The sequence below is a fragment of the Coffea eugenioides genome, chromosome 10 (genome assembly GCF_003713205.1).
Source record: "Coffea eugenioides isolate CCC68of chromosome 10, Ceug_1.0, whole genome shotgun sequence".
Lineage (NCBI taxonomy): Eukaryota > Viridiplantae > Streptophyta > Magnoliopsida > Gentianales > Rubiaceae > Coffea > Coffea eugenioides.
Genome location: NC_040044.1, coordinates 8064788 through 8084389, shown reverse-complemented (window position 1 = coordinate 8084389; position 19602 = coordinate 8064788). Strand labels below are relative to the sequence as shown.

At 33.9% G+C, this 19602-nt stretch overlaps 1 protein-coding gene across 1 annotated transcript; it reads left to right on the top strand.

Moving 5' to 3' along the window:
* Positions 1-731: 731 nt before the first annotated feature.
* Positions 732-2524, top strand: LOC113750163 (transcription factor bHLH93-like). The gene is made up of 4 exons (XM_027294112.1): positions 732-1446; positions 1632-1799; positions 1909-2076; positions 2272-2524. Exons 1-4 carry the CDS (start codon positions 808-810, stop codon positions 2356-2358), a joined length of 1062 nt encoding a protein of 353 aa, XP_027149913.1. The 5' UTR covers positions 732-807; the 3' UTR covers positions 2359-2524.
* Positions 2525-19602: the final 17078 nt, after the last annotated feature.

Sequence of the window (19602 nt, the reverse complement as noted above, 5' to 3'; positions counted from 1 at the left end):
CACATACGTGGGGAAGTTAGTAGTGTGTGTTTGTACATGTGATGATTTTGATTTCATGACCCCAAAAAACCAACTATGACTAGAGAAGTTTTTTTTTTTTTTTTTTAAATTAAACCAAAAAAAAAAAAGAGAGTTTATGCATACAAAGAACCTGACATGGTCTACGATGTTAACTCCATCGTTTTCGGTTCAGACAGAAATGTGGGTCAAAGTTTTCAGAGTTTCCCATTAAATATTAACTCTGGGTATGATCCAGCAGATTTCGGTGAAAAAGACGTGAAATCGCCAGAGATGAAAAAGCAGATTCCATTCTAGTCCTTAGCCTGTTACCAGTGATCCGGATTTAAGGTTCATAGTAGTGTGTGTGTATATATTTGCTAGTAAAAAAAAACATACATTAAACGTATAATAATTTATTTATTTTTCAGTCCAATGCGTTTCATCATAATATGAAGATTAATTTTCGTAAGATGGGGTGCTTATTAATAGGGGCAAAAAAAGAATGGTTGAAGCTTTTCATAAACAATTTGTCTGAAACATAACCATCCAAAGAGGTCTACATTGAGAATTCCTATTCATTTATCAGGAAAAAAACAAAAACAAAAGAAAATTAGAAAACAAAAAAGCTGCCCCCCCTTGCTCGTGTCCCTATATATAGATTCCTGAACCCTGTGCAACTTCATTTCATCAAGGCTAGTATTTGGGAGTTTACTAGCACTAAGCTTTACCCAAAAAGTAAGAGAGAAAGAGATCAGGCTGTGCTTTTCTTTTTCTTTTCTTTTTTTTCTCCTTCTTTTGTTGGTAGAGATGGAGTTTTATAGCGAGCACAATTTCTTGGAGGAATTACTAGCTCTAAGAAGTGAGCCATGGGAAGGTTCTGTTCCGATGGGATTGATGAATCATGATTTTTACAGCAATGTTTTCGGCAGCGATCTTGCAGCTGGTTTTGCTGAAAACACCATCCCCATTCCTCCTCCAAATGCATCTCTTGAAGGTTATTCTTTGCCTATTGATCAAACTCAAAGTTTGAACTACTCCGCATTTGGTGAATTCTATGGCCATTTTGGAGATGAATTATCGCCTCCCGAGCTAACAGATTCATCCTGCAACAAGCTCGATACCCCTCAGTTTCCATCTCAAGAAGATTTGTCCGTCATGGATGATGATGATCAGGGTTTATTTGCTGGAAACAATAACAGCGTTCAGAGTTTGGAGCTGGTCAGACCACCATTGTGTAAGGTGGAGGAGCTGCAGGAGCCATTTCAATCAGCTGAAGCTTTAGTGCCCTTGTTCAACATGGGAATGGTCTGCCCTGAAAGAAAGAACAACAAATCCAAGAAGCTAAATGGACAGCCCTCAAAGAACCTAATGGCTGAGAGAAGGCGAAGGAAGCGCCTCAATGATCGCCTCTCAATGCTCAGATCAGTTGTTCCTAAGATCAGCAAGGTAAACTAAAGCTCTACTAATTAATCTCTTGATATATACATATATAATTTTCTTCTTCTTCTTCATGTTCCTCCCAAGTAGAACTACTTGTAAATGATGTTTTATACGAGAAAAAATCACAGCAATTATTTAATGTTGAAGAACTTTGAATCTGAAACTTTATATGTGCTGTTTTAATTTGATAGATGGACAGAACATCTATACTTGGAGACACTATAGATTACATGAAAGAACTGTTAGAAAGAATCAACAACATACAAGAAGAAAAGGACGTGGTGTCTAATCAGCCAAGCTTGATGAGCATCTTCAAGGATGTGAAGCCCAATGAAGTTTTGGTACGAAATTCACCCAAGGTAAAAGTTCATTTACTAAATAAATGAAAATTACAGGGAATTCTTTTTCTTTTTTTAACTTTTTCTTGGGTGGAAGTATTCAATTTCCCTTTTTAACTTTCCCTCGCAGTTTGATGTGGAAAGGAGAAACAATGATACCCGGATCGAGATATGTTGCTCAGGGAAGCCTGGTCTGTTGCTTTCGACCTTGACTACTCTAGAAGCACTGGGCCTGGAGATTCAACAGTGTGTCATCAGCTGCTTTAATGATTTTACAGTCCAAGCTTCTTGCTCAGAGGTAAATAAATCCCTCTTTGATTTACATGCCTTTTCTCTCTAGTTTTGCTTTGGTTAATTTCCCTTCCTTTTTTTTTTTTTGTTCTTTACTAATTTACTACTACAAGTCAAGTATATATATATATATATATATATATAGCCACTAAATTTTTGCTTATCTTGATCTTATTAATACTATATATATATATATATATAGGAATTGGAGCAGAGAGGAATTTTGAGTTCGGAAGATATAAAGCAGGCACTATTTAGAAATGCTGGATATGGTGGAAGATGTCTTTAGCGACAGACGGACGAAGCTAGTAAATTATTAGATGGGGAAAAGTGACAAATTAATGTGGGTTTGCCCTTGTTAGTGGATAGAAGATGATTCTGAGTCTGAATCTTTGCCTTTTGTCAAGAATCAGTACTCCAATGAGAGACGTTGCTAGTGAATTTTGTAATTTTTTTGTTTCCTGTCATCCAAAATAAAAAAAAAAGTAAGTGTTTTTTTCTTGTAAAGACAAATAATTGGTTGCCTTTTTTGCCTTTAGCCATCAAAGAAAAAGATGACTAGCTAGTTGTGTCTGATTTCTATGCTTCACTCCACGTGTATGTGTTATGGTGACTTTGCTATCTCCATCAGTTTTGGGAAAGTAACACAAAAAGAGATCTGGAGATCTTTTACGTAGAACAAATATGAACATTTTCATTCGTGTTTTTTTGCATGCACTCAAAACTTAATTCAACTATTGAATTATAGCAAATACAAAAATTTCTCACAACAACAATAATAATTAATAATAAATATTTCTTCTACTATTTCCCTTCCAAACTTTAAATATCCGTCGTATTGAATTGCTGCCTGCTATGATATTTTCCAAACACTTCCTATTGTAACGAAAAGTTGGAAGAGTAACCAAACAAACACAGTAGCAAGGCCAAAGCCAAAAGCACCTGTGTCTGCGAAAAGACGTCCACATTATTTGGTTGGTTATCAAATATTCATGTCAAACGAACCCTTCTCGTGTAGCCTCTTTTGCAGTTCCCTTTTAAGTACTATTAATTACCTACCTAAATTCTAATCATAATTGCGTGGATTAAGTCACAATTGCTTGAAAAAATATTATTAATTTATATCCACGAATATAAAGAGGATTAGGAAGATCACAAATTGTTCTGTAGAACAGATACTTTTCAATATGGGAGGAATGAAATCAACACCGTATCAGTCGTCCTGCCAGTTCCAATACTTGTTTGTTTAAGACGACGAAAATAAAATAAAATAAAAATTACTACCTCCTCTCTACTTCGGATATGGATTCGTTAAGATAGTTTCAAATATTATTGTTTCTTTTTGCAAGAGTGAAAGTAATTTAAAAATATATTTAAAACAAAGGGGTGCAATAATTGTCGGTGTGTGTATTAGTATACTAATAAGTCAGATATAATTTAGGTATTTTAACGAACGACGGCCCCAATCCTCGGGCACTCGTTAGAGAATTCATAAGATAATTTACCTTAGGAGATAATTGACTGGCTGTTCCAAATACTTCATTTGCAAATTTGCTCTTACATTCAATAATAAGCAAATTAACAGTCATAATATTTGAATTTTGAGCAACTTCGATTGAAATTAATTGCTATAAGACCATTCTATTTTTTTCCGAAGCCAAGTGTGAACTGAGCTTAGCAAGTTTCTCTTTGAATCCACGAGGATGGAAGTCGGACCTGTCAACATTATGCACCAATTCATAGGTCAGAAATATATCCGGACACAATCCGTCACATCTAGTTTGCATATTGATCACGGAAATTGGTTTTTTGTCGCTAATGATTGCGGCGATGATGAGAAGTTTTCACTGCAAAATTTGATGAAATCAAAGTCAGAGGTGGTGAACTTTTCAAGAATTGTCGGCTTCATCACCTTATTATTGATTTCAGTTTTTTTGCGAGTTAATTTTAGTGACGGAAGGGAAAAGATGCCATGGATTTCAAGAAGCCATTTTGTTTTCTCATGGAAGCAGTGAAAAAGAAAAGGGCTATATTGTCTGTTGAGCAAACTTTTTTCGATAAAAAAAAAAAAAAAAAGATACTCGTAATTATTTGTTACTCGTTGCTGGTGCTTTCCGAAACTCCAAAATGATTTCTTTTATATGTGAATTTTGAGAAGGATTAATAGGTTGTTTTTTTCTAAAAGATAATTGCTCCTATATTCTTGGGAAAAGGGATGAAAAAAGAAATCTGAAAACCATAATTATATTCATGTCCCCAATTAAGCTCCAGTTTTACTATAGGCATCGGGCAACTTAGCTCAATGAATACTACATATAAAGTTTGTCCGTGTATGTTTGCCCTTTTCGGTTCTTTTTGTTTCTTAAGCACACGTACAAGTCCTGCGACAGAAAGTTAGATCAGGCCCTAAAAAGATTATGCTTGCTTGTAATATTAAAAAAAAAAAAAAAAAAAAAAAAAAAGGAAAGAAAAGATTATACATGCTTTACCATAAACTCATTTTGCTCCTAGAATTGGTTTTGTGAATCTTTTGATATGAGGACTAGTTCTGCGTAGCACTCTTTAACTTACTTTTTATCCTAAATTTTAATTTTAAACATTTTGCATTCTAAACTCTTCGTTTTCCCCATTTAAATACAATCAATGACAACATTAATAAAATTAAGGAGATAAAGGATATTGCAAATTAATGACTATGTATTATTTTATTTTATTTATTAGTTCCTTTTGATTTCTTTCGTTACATTGTTATTGATTTATATGGTCAATAATTAATATTGTTAGCAAAATTAACTAAATAAAAGATCGTGCAAATTAATGATAATGTATCGTTTTATTTTAGTTGCAATCCCTTAGTACCTTTTTGACGGCTTTCAGCATATTGTTAGTGATTTGTATAGTTTCAATAACTAATATCGTTAGTCAAAATTAATGAAATAAAAGATGGTGTGAATTAATGATAATGTATCATTTGTTCTAACAGCAATACCTTGATTCCTTCTGACTATATTAACAAATTATCATTGATTTGTAGGGTCTTTTATGCCACTAATTTTTGCTAACATTATCATTGATTTGACTTAAATGCGATAAATTTGAGAATTTAAAGCGTAAAGTATCCAAAATTGAGAATTTTGAGTACAAAGTATCTAAAATTAAAATTTGGTACATAAAATAAAATAGTAGTACAAGTTGACTACAAGTTTGGAAGTGCAAAGCAGAGTTGGTGCTGTGACATGATGTTGAAGAAGGCGACCAGACCTTGCTTCTCTTAAAAGGCCAAGCTAAGATAGATATATATATAGAGTATGTGTTGCATAATGGGGAGAATTGAAAGGGAATTCAGAGATGATGAGAAACTTTACAAACAAAACGAAGTGCAAATGAAACAAGAAGGTTAAGACGAGAAGCTGCCAAGGAGCAAAATGCACCATGGCGTTCCTTTCCTCGTGTCCAAACAGTGCCTTCTTGGGCCGTTTGCACATTTATTTTCTTGCCGTGTCTCCAGATGCTATTTAGGCCATCCTCTTTTGGGCCGTGGAGGTACTGAAGAGTACTTAGCCAATAGATTTTAGTTGGGCTTCCATGTGATTTTGGCAATTAGCCTGTCCAAGTGGAATCGCACTCGCAGAAAATATATTTTTTAAAATTCAAAAAAAAATTAAAGACCTCTAGTCCCCAGGTCAATAGAATACTGAGGGAGTACTACTTCCAAGATTTTGTCTAGAGTTTTTTTTTTTTTTCATTTTCAAGATCAAGAAAACCCAAGAACTACTTTCTTTATATTAAAGTTGATTAGTTGATGAAGAATTGTTGTTCAGATCGATCAAAGTTTTAGTTAAAGAGTGGATTTTCTGAATCTCTTAAGTCAATCCATGTATGTATTAGAGGCCTACACAAGAATCAGATGTAGTTGAAGAATAAAGTGGCCAATAGATGTATTAGATGCAGTTGAAGAATCAGATGTATCAGATGGTTGAAGAATAAAGTGGCCAATAGGCCAGTTGGTTTGACACTGAAAATGACTGTGACATGAAACTTGGAACACAAAGGATCAATTTGAGAATGACGAGGACGTCCATTTTCAGATAGGTTTGGAACCATATAATTAACTAAGAGTCCATATTTTCTTGATTTTTATAGAAAAATATATTATAATGATTTGATATATGTGAAGTAAAAAAGTGATTGAAAAATATATTCATCGAAAATATAAAAAAAAAAAATTGGAGAAAATTTTCAAACATAAATTATACAAACATATATAAAGTAGGCAATTAATCGATTATCTGAAATTTACTATAAATAAGAAAGTAATAAAGAATTATAATTAATTGTTACCAATAAAAGAATAAAATCCACCAAGAGACATAAGCAAACATAATATTTTTCTTAGTGGCAAAAAGATAGAGCTTCTATATATATATATATATATATATATATATATATATATATTTGTGTGTTTTCATGCGTCATCTTTGTCAATAAAGTGCTATGATTATTGTTAACATCCTCCAGTTACGTTTTCGTAGAATCGTTTACGATGATTCTTTTGAGTAGTATCATGCTTCAATCTTAATTCAAGAAACACTTGACTCTTCTTTTTTTTTTTAAAAAAAAAAAAAATCTCCTTTTCTGCCAGCTACATAAAACAAATTTGGAATGCAGCAGTTATAAGTTCTTTTAAAGTCATTTTACAAGCTCCCCCTATGATCAAGAAAAACAAAGGACGTTAATCAAAATGAGAAATTGAAAAAGAAAGCAATACCAGCTACTTGATTTCTGATTTTAATACTAATTCGTTAAACAGTTATGAAATGCTAAGTAAATCCGACTGCCAAACGTAGAAAGAGCACATAGTTTTCTTGGATTTATTTTTATCTCAGAAGGTTACTTAATTACTTGCATTATCTGGATCATGTTTCATGAAAAGCACCCCATTACTTGGAATAAGGTATATCTTTGCTTTATTCCAGATAATAATGATCTGGTCTAAAAAGTAAAAAGTTCGTGGATCACGTCAAGGTAACCCAGCCACATTTTGACCTTCAGATAAGCATCTTTCTGAAGTTGAACTCATGATTACAGTTGAAGAAAAACAGTCGTATTGAAGAAGATAAGAAGGCTTGAGGCTGAATAAAATTCTACCAATATCAAGAGCTAAGAGTGGAATGACCTAATTTGCTGATGTTGGCTGCCAAAAATATTACACAGTGAATTTAGGACAAGTTTTAAATTATTGGACAAAAGGTTTATTTTAGTTGAAAAGCTAGAAACATGTCATTTTCAATCTTTGATAGTATGAAAGAGGAGTCAATGGTGGCTATTTACGAGCACATGAATCACCACTTAAAGATTCACACTCCCGAAATAATTCTAAAACTATGGTATATGTGGTATTTTTCTATCATATAATACATGCAGGCATTAGGGTCTGACAAATATTTTGGATGCTTATAAGGTATAACTTTTTCTGTAATTTATTTGGAACAAAAAAGAAAATAAAGAATGTGGAAGAAGGGTGCCCCGATACTACTCTTTAACTACAAATATTATAGAGAAAATTGTTAAAAATGTCTCTCACATTTAACAACTAAACGTCCTTTATCTTTAAAATGTTAATTTTACGTTCTCTTACGAATTCAAGCTAGCAAAATTTTTGCGTATTTGGCTCGATGCAGGATGCCTACATGTTAAAGAATAGGAACTATTGATCTTTTGGAGCCAACATGTTAAAACTTAGAAAATGATACAAGTAAAACATTACTTACCACACTCTTTCAACAGATACATTCATGGAACTGAAAACAACCAGATCGCGTGAAGGGTCCCAAGAATCTGGACTAGGCAAATTGATAGCATGAAAACATGAGCCTAGTTGGGATCATAATTAGCATTAGGGCCACAACATGCATCTTTTTCTTGTCATCCTACACATGATCGATCGTCCTAATTGTATTAAGAAAATTATGGACTGTTTCAGAATCTAAATTCATTAGTCTGCTTGTGAAATCAAGAATCCTTACTAGAGCAAATTATCAAAGATATTCAACAAGATGGTAAATGAGAAACCCTTGAAGCTAAAGTGGGTCGATCCCAATGGCCTTGATATTTGTTAATGTCGTCCCGTCTAAGGAAAAAACTGCTGATTGACAGAAACCATTATATGTTGCCTCACACTCTGAATTTTTCCCCCCTCCACCACTGTTACCAACCAACAAATGTCTCATCCATTAATGGGACTACGTCTAATCATGCACAAGGAAGGAAAGAAAGGGTACGGGCAAAAGTACCAAAAGCTTAGTCTTACTTTACTAGTTATTAGAAGCTCAGCAACTTCCCATCTGCAATTAGTCCTTCTTTTTTTTTTTTTTTACAAAAAATAGGGACAGCTGAAACCACCAATAGTACAATTAGAGGCTCAGGCAGCTTTGGTATTTCTATTCAATAGTCCAGAAACTAGCAGCATAATTTTTTATGCAATAGTGAAGATTTTTAATATTTTGAAGTGAGATGCCGAACGAAGGATCTCAAGGGCCTTCTATAAGTTTTCCTTTAGGTTTAGCCCTCCTCATCATTTTGTTGATATGCATTAGTGGCTTCTTTTCTTGTTGCTACAACTGGAACAAGATCCGAAGCCTTCTTCAGCCTTCTTCCACCCCCGATGCCATCGAAGAGAATCATTCAGATTCCACTCTTCCCCATTCTCCTATAATTAAGGTACAGAAACATTTTCTCTGCCTCAATCAGTTAACTCTTTTTTTTTTTTTTTGGCTTTCTTCCGAAAAAAAAAAACCAAAAAAAAGTTTTACACTCTTGCGACAAGCTCTATATTTATCTCAATCCTCTTTTTTGTTCGTAGAAATCTTCCCTCATGCATGTTTTTTTCTAGAATCAGACTGCTGAGCAAAAGCATGATGAAAGCTTTACGGTGTTGATGCCTGGAGATCGAGCTCCAAAATATTTGGCATTTCCAGCTCCGCATGGAGAACATCAAGCAAATAATTCCGCAAAATTATAGTTGAAGTATGTTGTAGTAAAGCTAATTGCAGCACTATTGATACAGTTTACTCTAGACAGATAATTACTGCAGTATTTTATTATCAACTTACTGGTGAGTATGGTAGAATTTTGACTGGGAATATTGTGTTTTCTTGAGATTGATTCTTTCGTGCATCACAACAGTGCCATGTTAGCTTATGCATTTTGAAGTGAGTGATTATGTTCTTTTAATGCTGCTTGCCTTTAGTTAGATTGGTTGAACCGAATTCAAAAGTCACAAGTCAGCAAAAAATAGTGAAGTGTGGCAAGGGGAGGAGTACTGGGAATAGAACTGGAGTCGGTATATTGAGGCAAGTCTCCATATTCCCTGTAAAACGACACTTGAATGAACCAATTAGGCTTTGATTGTGGTAAAATAATAACCAAAACTATGGTTTTTAAGGGTTGAAAAGCTTGGGTTTTAAGTCTCATCAGTTTTCAATTTAGTTTAACTACACACAGTGTTTATTTCATTATTTGCAAGTTTAGTTGTAAAATTGTTGAATTGTGATTCGTCAACATTAGCCCCATCGTTGTAGGTTAGTCGTAATTTAATCAAAAAAAAAAGGAAAAAAAACAGCTGAATGAGCCATTCAAAGGCAAGATTTGAAATTACACGAGTATCATGAAAGAAAACTTCAATCAGGGGGAAAAATTGCATTGCCATAATCATGAGAGTCCGATGCATTCTCCTTAAGCATTTGATCTTGCTATGCTAAATATTTGTTAGGGTTAATCACAATTGATGCCCTTAAAGTATACCCCATCTCTCACATTACTCCCTAATCTTTGTTTTAATTTCACTCTATCCTCTATTTGACAAAATTATGCCTCTATTATTCTAAATTCTTATTTTTATTTTTTCTCTTTTGTATTTTTTTCCTTTCCCCTTTATCCCTCCTTTATTTTCTTTGTCTCTTTCTTCTTTGTTTACTTTTCCCTCTTCCTTACAAGAAACTTCATCTTAGTGATTGAAACTTAAAAAGAAAATTTATAGATATTTATGTTTTCCTCAAATGATCACAAAATATTCAAACTCCTTCCCCAAAATGCCATTTTTTGACCTTTCAATTTTTTTGCCTTTTTTCCCGTCCCACTCCAATTTCTCATTTTATTCTCAAGAAAACATTACAAGATAAATTTGTAACCTGATTAATGATCATTAATAGTTATTTGTGATACATGACATCATACAAAGATCAAAATTAGCTTTTAATGTCTTTCAAAGCTTCATCGAAAAACCCAATTATAAACTTTATATGAAGTTTTCTATTAGGAAGGATGGAGGAGAGAAAAAAAAGAAAGATAAAAAGAAATAAAGCAGGGGAAAAAGGAGAAAGAGAAAAGGATAAATGAAAAAGCCAAAATAATAGAAGTGTAATTTTGTTTTACAAGAGGCTAAGTGAAAAAATTTAAAAATTAGGAGGTAAAGTTAGAAATTGGATATACCTTAAGCGGATTAATTGTAATTAACCTTATTTGTTATTAAATAGCAATAACCAAGTACCATTCACTTTGGAGAAAAAATAGCTCAACAATATAAGTAAATTTTATATACAATGACAGTATATATAGTATCACGGTGAGATGCATGATACATATATAAAATTTGAATTTTAAATTTAAATTCATATTCATGCATCTAACCATGATAATATATACAATATAGAAGATTAATCTCAACAATATTGCCCTAAATAAGAAATTTAGGTAGTTACTTGTTTGGCAATGTTATTAAATCTTGGCCTCATAGCATAGACCTAATCAAGCATCAAGCTACTTCTTTTGTCTTTTTTTTTTTTTTTTGGGCCTTTCAGGACGGAGTTGTTTCACATAATAATGCCCAAAACAATGGCCTTAAGCAGATAAAGGCTTGGGCACAGCAGATTGATCAAAGAATTAAGCAATTTGTTGACATCGGCCACAAATATTGAAAACCCTGACAAGTATTAAACAAAACCAACTTGAGCCCAAAGTTGATGAACGAGGTAGTACACAATTTGGGCTAGTCTAATTCCCCCTGAAACTAGGTTCTGTTCCAAATTTGCGCTCTGTCATAAGTGTCTTCTAGCTTCTACTTTCTTGTTTCTCTTCTGATTTTCCTCATTCTATTACTTAAAAACTGTCACGTGATAAAAGTCATATCTATTCTTTTGTCCCCAATTTTCCTAGCTTGCATTTGCTGTCTAGAAAAGAAAAGGCAATTTGGTATGAAATCACGTGATGTTAATCAACTTCAATATGTTTGCCCCACCCACGTTCGATAAAATATACTGTCATAAAAATTATACTTTCACTGTCTCTAAAACGAAACTTATCCTTCGTAGCACTCGAAGAATTCTCGACTATGGTGATCTTTTCGATGTATTTATCTGAATGTTGACGATAACACACACGTCAACTAAAAAGATAAATGTTTATCCACGGATCATGCTGGCAAGATTGTATGACTAAGCTGCTTAGCCAAAAGTTTTAACAGCCTAGTATATGCTTTTGCAATCAAAGTTGAAATTGTACATCAATAATGAGCATCACCTCAAACACAAATTCCTGTTTCTGACCCCCCCCCCCCTCCCCGGGTGGCGGGAAAAGAAATTGATTAAGAATTTATTTCTTTCATTGAGGAACGAAAATGAGATTTTGCACGCTTAATCTGTAATGTTTATCTTTAATGAAAGAAACAGATTTGATTAAGAGGATGCCAACCTGGGAATTTAATGTGAAGGTCCAAACCACCTAATCTGGAATTGCATATGGGCTTGACCGAATCCCACATATTGTACCTTTCAGTGTTCCACACGTGGGGTGGGGGCCCGGGTCGAGGGCCCGAAGTACAACGATGGACCAACCTAACATACATAGGCATTGACCTTAGGACCATAACCCTGCATTCTTTCAACGAGGCAGACCACGTGCACCCTCATTAATTTTTGTTTATCTTTGATTAAATGCTCCATTATCATGGGAGCTGACCAATGAAAATACGATGGAATTTGACACCAAAGTGTTCTATTGTGTCCTCTTGGAGACAAATATTTTGATTTTAACCGTCTTCTTTTTTTTCTTTTTCTTTTTTTGTCAAAATTTTAACCGTCTTCATTATTGTTTTTGTTGCTGTAACCTGAAAGGAGTACTCAGGGCCTCCCTAGTTTCAGTTCCCTTTAATTATGTAAACTGAAATATATTTGGAAAAATGAAAATTGAACCACTTTACACATTTGGAGCCACCCCAGTTCCAGTTCTCTCCAATTATGTAAATAAATAGAAGTTTGATGTAAACTAGTACAAAATTTATGTAAATCGTAACCTATAATTAAGTTGGTATAAACTCACGATTATATCAAAAATATATTAATTTATATGAAAATATTAATTCCTTTTTGAATCTCTCATATTTGGACCTTCTTGTGAGTTCATTTTATTTTTTTCATTGCTCACCACGTGACATCACTATGCATTTTGCTAACTCACGAGGACCCATTTTGGTGTAAATTTTCAAGGAACATTTCAATAGAACTAGTCAAAAAGTGCACTCTACGTGTGCATTTAAAAAAAGAATTTTGATAGATGATTAAAAAAGGAAATGGAAAAAATGGTTCTTATTTTGAAGCAATTGGGTAGTTTGGGAATTTCTCAATTGGTGGATAATGGGTTAGTTGCGTGGTGTTCTTTTTTTTTTTTTTTTTGTCAACACAGGGGTGTCTGGATCAATTCTTACGGGGCCCGACTAATCCCCTGCAACCCGGGAGAGGAGCCATTATTGAAAGTAGCCATTATTGAAAAAGGGGAAAAAATTTTACAGCAGCAAAAGTTTTCTAGGAGAGATGCTACTGTATCATTAGGGTATCACCATTAGTCGAATACAAATTACTAAATGTATATGAAACCAATATTGTTGTTGTATTGGGCCAAATGGGATAATACCCTAATGGCACTATAGAAATTTCTCATCATTTATTAAAGTAGATTACTTGTGTCTTATTAAAGCGTGATGCAGTTAGAATTAACTCTAAAGTCTATACCCATTGTCATAACCCTCATCACGACCTCCATTTTGAATTAAATTTAATAATTTCGGGTAGTTTATTTATCAGATGCATATTATAAGCACTTGAAAATTACCTCTCATGAAGGTTACTGTGACAGTTCTCAGGGTCACATCACAAGGTACCTATCAGCTTGCCACCCGCACGCGGGCATCCCCTACGGAGAGTTTCGCTTCGTGGCTCTTCACGAATGAGAGGCTCGGGGCTTTTCCAGTAAAAGGACGTAGAGTCCCAACCGTTGGCATATGGCTCTGATACCAACTGTGACAGTCCCGCCTCCCCCTTAAAAAAATTTCGTCCTCGAAATTTTACCTTCAGTTGCCTCAGACGAGTCCGGAACTTGTCGGTTGTCTAAAGCATAAACCTTTGCCAGTCCGCTAGTTCTCGCCTAGTGCTTGGCACGGGCTGGACGTATGAAGGATTGAGAACCCTTGTATATTTGATGTTTATATTCTCTTTTGGGTTGGCAATGTATATAAGTTCCGCTTTAAGTTTGGATCAATGCCCTATTTATTCTTGTGATTTATTTCAATTTTTAATTGAGGACTGTAGCGAACGACTGAGTCTCGGCGAGAGCTGGGCAGGCGGCCCTCCGAACCCTCTGGTACGCCTTAGGGGGAGGTGGGGTCGTTACAGTTACAATGCTCAGGAACACATAAGTTATTTGCATTTTATTCTAGATCAAATAAAGCAATGTGTATATTATCATCCCTTGTTATATATACATATATATATACATACGCATATTGCAAAAACTCGTAGATGACAACTTTATATACAGATATATTTTTTAATCATCTTTTTACTATCTCACATATATCATATCAAAAAAGTACTATAATATAAAATTATTTCAAATAATCTACCATTCAAACACGCCTATATGCATGCAAGAATTCTTTGCGTTCAATTTCATTTTTCATTTCCTAGAACAAGTATTAAAAAAAGAAGAAAGAAAAAAAGACATTTGACTCAACAAAATCGGCATGGTCCTCCATGGTCCAACATTTCAGTGTTAAGCGTCCCTTTCTAGCCAAATTTCAGGGACTATAAAACTACCAAGAACTACGATATTGGGACTCTGAGCCGTGGCAATATCCCGCAGTATCTGCGTTTTCGAAGCACATCGTCATCTTCAAGTTTCGCTTTTCATTTTTTGGCCCAATTCTTCCTAATTATATACTACTAGATAATTTTCTTGTGATTTGGCCAAGTAGTCAGATTACTAAGAAAACGAAATCTGCAACTACTTGCAAAATCATACTGAAATGGTCAAATGCAGGATAGCCAAAAGTGGTCAAACATGAGTTTTTTTTTTAACAGGGGGTGTCGTTAACACAACTAATATTCATCTAACAATTATTGTCTTTTTTTGCATTTATATAATTTTCTTATTTAATTTTGCCTACTTTGTATTTATTTTCTTTCCTTAATTAATCTTACATTTTTAGAAATATGATATCTGAAATATATCTTAATGAGTGTTCTGAAGTAGACGTAACATTTAATATTATAGCAACTTTGTATAAGCACGTTGTAATATCCTTCACTAAAAATGAAAAAAAAAAAACAATGAGAATAGAATAAATAAAAAACTTTTAGTACTAGAAGATATCCTCGTCAAGGAATAGGAGTATATTGTTAGTCCCCTGAGCCCTTCTATTTAAGAGGTGGATTTAACTCCTTCATTCTTGTGTAGGTAAAGTGCAGGCTTTAATAATTAGATGAAGAGGTGGATTTTTGTTGCTAGCGAAAAATAGGACCTAAGTGATTCAGTGAGACCACTTTGATCATGGTCATGTTCCAAAATGCCACACAAAAGTAAAAGACAAAAGAATGCACTTTGGGCTTTGAATCCTTCCATTCTTTATTGTCTTGACTTAATTGTTGTACGAAGTCTCGAGTCGTGCAATTTTAATAAAATAATTAATCTTCTATGCACTGACAGTATATACATTTTATCATTAAATATATAACATGTAATTTAAATTTGAATTTGAAACTCAAATTTTGCATATGTGTCGTATATCAAATCGTGATAATGTATACACCGTTAGTGTGTATAAGATTTACTTTTTAAGAAATAGTAAAAAGTATGTTTCTTTCCTAAAGAGCCAACTTAACTCTGATAATTTGAATTCAACTCTCGAGCCTTATCTAATTCAACTTTGATTCGATGCATATATATATATCGCTAAAAAACTACCATTTGTAGGACACATAATTTATGTGAGCTAATTCATGTAAATAATAGTCCCTTTATATATATATATATATATATATATATATAAATCATAGGTACAATTTACGGCTAATCTTGTGAAAGGAAACTCTTTCGACATTGTCCTTTCACGTAGGTAATGGTCCATGACGTATGTGGCTTACTTGTGAATGAGAATGACATCAAAGGCAAAAAAAGTTAAAAACAAAATAGTACTTACAGCTAATAATAAACCAGAGAAGTAAATACAACCAAAAAACCAAACCAATGGGCAGTGAAGATTGAATGACGTAAGAATGAGGTGTGGAAATAGAGTGGTAGTATGATAAATGATGATGATGATGGATCCATCCGGGCGGGTCAAAACATGTATGATGCTATGTCATCCCATGCTTAAGAAACAAGCGTGCGATGGTGGTAGCAGTTAATAATGATGATTAAATGAGTCTTCCTTCAATTAAACCAAAGATCTCCAGTCAATCGGCCCAACCCCCCCCACTCCTCCCCTTCAGCGCGTCATCACATTTCCGCTGCTTTCCGACGATAATAACCGCCGGATTGAGTTTTGTATCTCACGCGTGATGAGGTGAGCGTGGAAGGAGCAGAGCTCGGCGCATCTGCGGGCGCAGGGGAGGAGGTTATATGTCGCGTTCGTAACCCGGCAATCCAACTCTAAAAGCCGCTTTCCTGTCTCCCAACCGCATCATATGGCCTCCCTCTTGTTTTCCCTATGTCCCCTCCTAACTCATACCCTCACTAATTGCTTTCCTGCGTATCCCTCACTCTAAATATTCTTCCCCGCTAAACCATTTTCCTTTTTTTTAAAAAAAATTCTCCCTCTTTCTTTTGAAACCTAATCCCACCCATTTGAATAATACTGTATTAATTTGATATCTCTAGGATAAAAAAAATATGCTTATAAAAAATGTAAGAATTTTAATTTACAAAGAAAAAAGTAAACATTTTTTAATAAGAAATTGCAATTCAAACAGCACCTTATTTTATTTATTTTTACAAACACCGCCTTTGTTTCAAGGTTTTCGCGATTTTTGAATACATGCTAGAAATAAGTCTAAGATGAGGCTCTTTTGCATTACCTGTGTGTACATTAATGGGTATAGTTAAAGTATGCTATATATGCAACAATTGAAGTTTAAAAATAAACAAAAATTATGTTGTATGCATTCAGCTCGATTCATGTATATGATATCGGTATAAGAAATTCATAAATTTAACTAGTGAGTATTTGGTAAAGACATTATCTTGGACCATTCTTGTTTATCATCTGATGATGATGAGTTTAGAAGAACATTTATTTATGTATCTCGTTATTTTGCTTCTTATAGACCGTGTTATTTACTTAGTAAAATAGACGAGAATGAGTATAAAAGATAATAATATAAATGTGTGTAAATACTATAACTATTTCTCTAAGTTTATATCAAGCATGATACATGTAAATTTTGGAACTTCAAAATTGTAAATTTTATCAAACTATTTTGATAGAGTTTCAATAACTGAATTTTGAAAAGCCAAAAGAGTACGTAAATATGCACTGAAATGTTATTCCATCTCTTGCCTTTGACTATTAAACGCAAAAAAAAAAAAGAAGTCTACTAGTTATCGAAAAATTATATATTAGTTTTATCTCATTTCTACCCTTGCAATGTGGGAATATTGGGCCCCTTTTCGTGGCCTACAGCATCTGACAACATTTATCTGGGGTCCATGTATGTTTGGCATGTGAGTAGGGGGGTATTTATGACATAAAAATTATGGGAATACATGCAGGTGCAGCAGCATGGACATGGTGCAAGAAAAAACAGACGAATCTTTCTGATCAATAAAATAAAAAAAAAAAAAAAGAAGAAGAAGAAGAACCCATAGAAATGGAAAAGAAGGAGGAGTAATGAGTGGGATGGTTGAAAATTGTTAAATCTGGCTGAACAAGGACACTGTACTGTTTTTCTTTGTCTACCATAATTATTTTGCTGGCCAAGTCTTTTGGTATTATTATTGTTATTATGATGGTGTTCTGGTGATAGATTATTGCTGCATTGCATTTCCTGGTGGCGGTGTTAAAATGGCAAAAATCCCAATTCTGTAGGCACAACACATCACACCCCTTGTTGTCTGTTTGGCATGCATCTTTTCTTTTTAGCAGCAATGTAGTCAGTGATGTCTTCTTCTTCTATCTAGTCTAATTAAAGGTCAAAAAAGAGTTTTCTGGGGATGTGAAATTCCAGAATTGATGAAACTTTACCCTAAAAGCTTGGGACCTTTGCTGGCCTCATCCTAATCTTTCCAAGGCAAATCAAGACTGTGTATGAATTGTCATGATTTGGGATGCCATCCTAATCTTTTCAGTTGATCGGATGCTACCAAAACATTGACAAATTTGGTAACATATGAAGCCAACTTGTGGAGGGGTTTTCCTGAAGTAGATCCATCTTTATCAGTATATACAAGGAGGGAGTGAAAAAACTGTACTAAAAATTTTTGTTTTCTTAACCTATTTTAATGGGGTCAATTCAAACTAGAACAATTGGAGATTTTTCATATGCATTGCCATTGAATACTTTTTTTTTTTTTTGTCTGACGGATGGGGTATTCGGGCCATTGGGTAAACCGGATCCGACTAATCCCCCATAGGCCCGAGAGGAGAGGCCCCGTCCCCCCGAACACGTTAACCATGGGACTCAGAACCCTTGCGGACACTAAACAACAGCTCCTAAGGAAGCGTGCTGTGACCAATCGAACTACCCATGAAGGGTCATTGCCATTGAATACTTGTTTGGATTGATTTGAACATGTCCTATTCTTGAATTCTCACTCTAATTTATTGTTTTTTTTTTCTCTCAAAGGCTTTCTCCCTTTCACTTGTCTTGTTAATTAATGTGTTATTCATATCGATGATGCCAAAAACACAACATTATTGAAGATAGTGCAGAAAGCAAACCAGATGAGAAAAAAAAAACACTAATATAATCTTTTCCCCAAATCTTTTGTGGGCTATATGACATTCCTGTTAGCACAAGGGAAAAAAAAAATATTCTTAGCTTAACTTCTAGTTAAAGAGAAATTCTTGGGCTGTAACATTTGAAAGAATAATTGTTAGATCAATTTCTTGTTTTATTTCTGTAGGTGGCTGGGAAAGGTAGCTAAAGCAATTGTATTTGGATAACATATAGTAGTATTAACTCAGACAACAGGATAACTACAAAAGCACCGGCATCTGTTCGACCTAAAACAAAAAAATGGGACAAATTGGATCTCTACTCTAGAGCAAAAATGCAAACTTATATGGTTGTCCAATTCCCTAATAAACATCAAAAGAATTCACTTGAGGAAAACCATATATATTTCCTAATACGGAGAAATTTTACTTAAATATATTAACAACAAATTACTTGAAACTAAACCATTTGACTCGGTTCAGTGGTCAAGATATAGTCTTGTTTGGATTGCATTTTTCTGAATTTTTTGTAGAAAAAATACTCTAGAGATTTGATATATATGAGATAAAAAGATGATTAAAAAATGCATCCACTGAAAACGTAAAGAAAAATTGCTATCCAAACATAGGTAAGGGTGAGAAGGACGTGGTTAAAGTTTTTCAAATAGTTAAGGGTGAAAAATGAGTGAAAAAGAGTGCGAGGTAAAAAATTACTCGAAACTTTTCAAGAGTTACAAATGATTATTATGTGTAATCATAGATATTTTTTTGGAATGTTCCTAATATGCGTATACACTTGATGATTCTCTATAGTCTTCCAACCTATGAAATCAGAAAGTTTAAAAACAAAAAAATCGGATGTAAATCTTTGCCAACCTCTTTTTGATCAAGAAGGATCAAAACAAAAGCAAAATAGACAGCTAACTCCTTTTCACTTTTTACTTTTATTCCCCCCACGCCCACTTCTTTGCATTTTTTCTCCGGTCCGGTCTTCTGTGCGACTAATGGATAACCCCGCCCTAGTCTTAAGTGGAAGTATACATCGTCAAAAGAATTTAATCAATTCTGTCCCATTTTAATATTATTATATTTATGAAATTAACAAAAATTATTGAGCGAAATATTTCTATCTTATTTTAGGTATTAGTACTTGACTACAATTTAATTATTTTTGACGACTCATAAATTATATTGTATTAAAGCAAGATGGATTGTAGTTTTTTTTTAAAAAAAATTTATATTTTTCATAATCATATTTTTAATTATGTT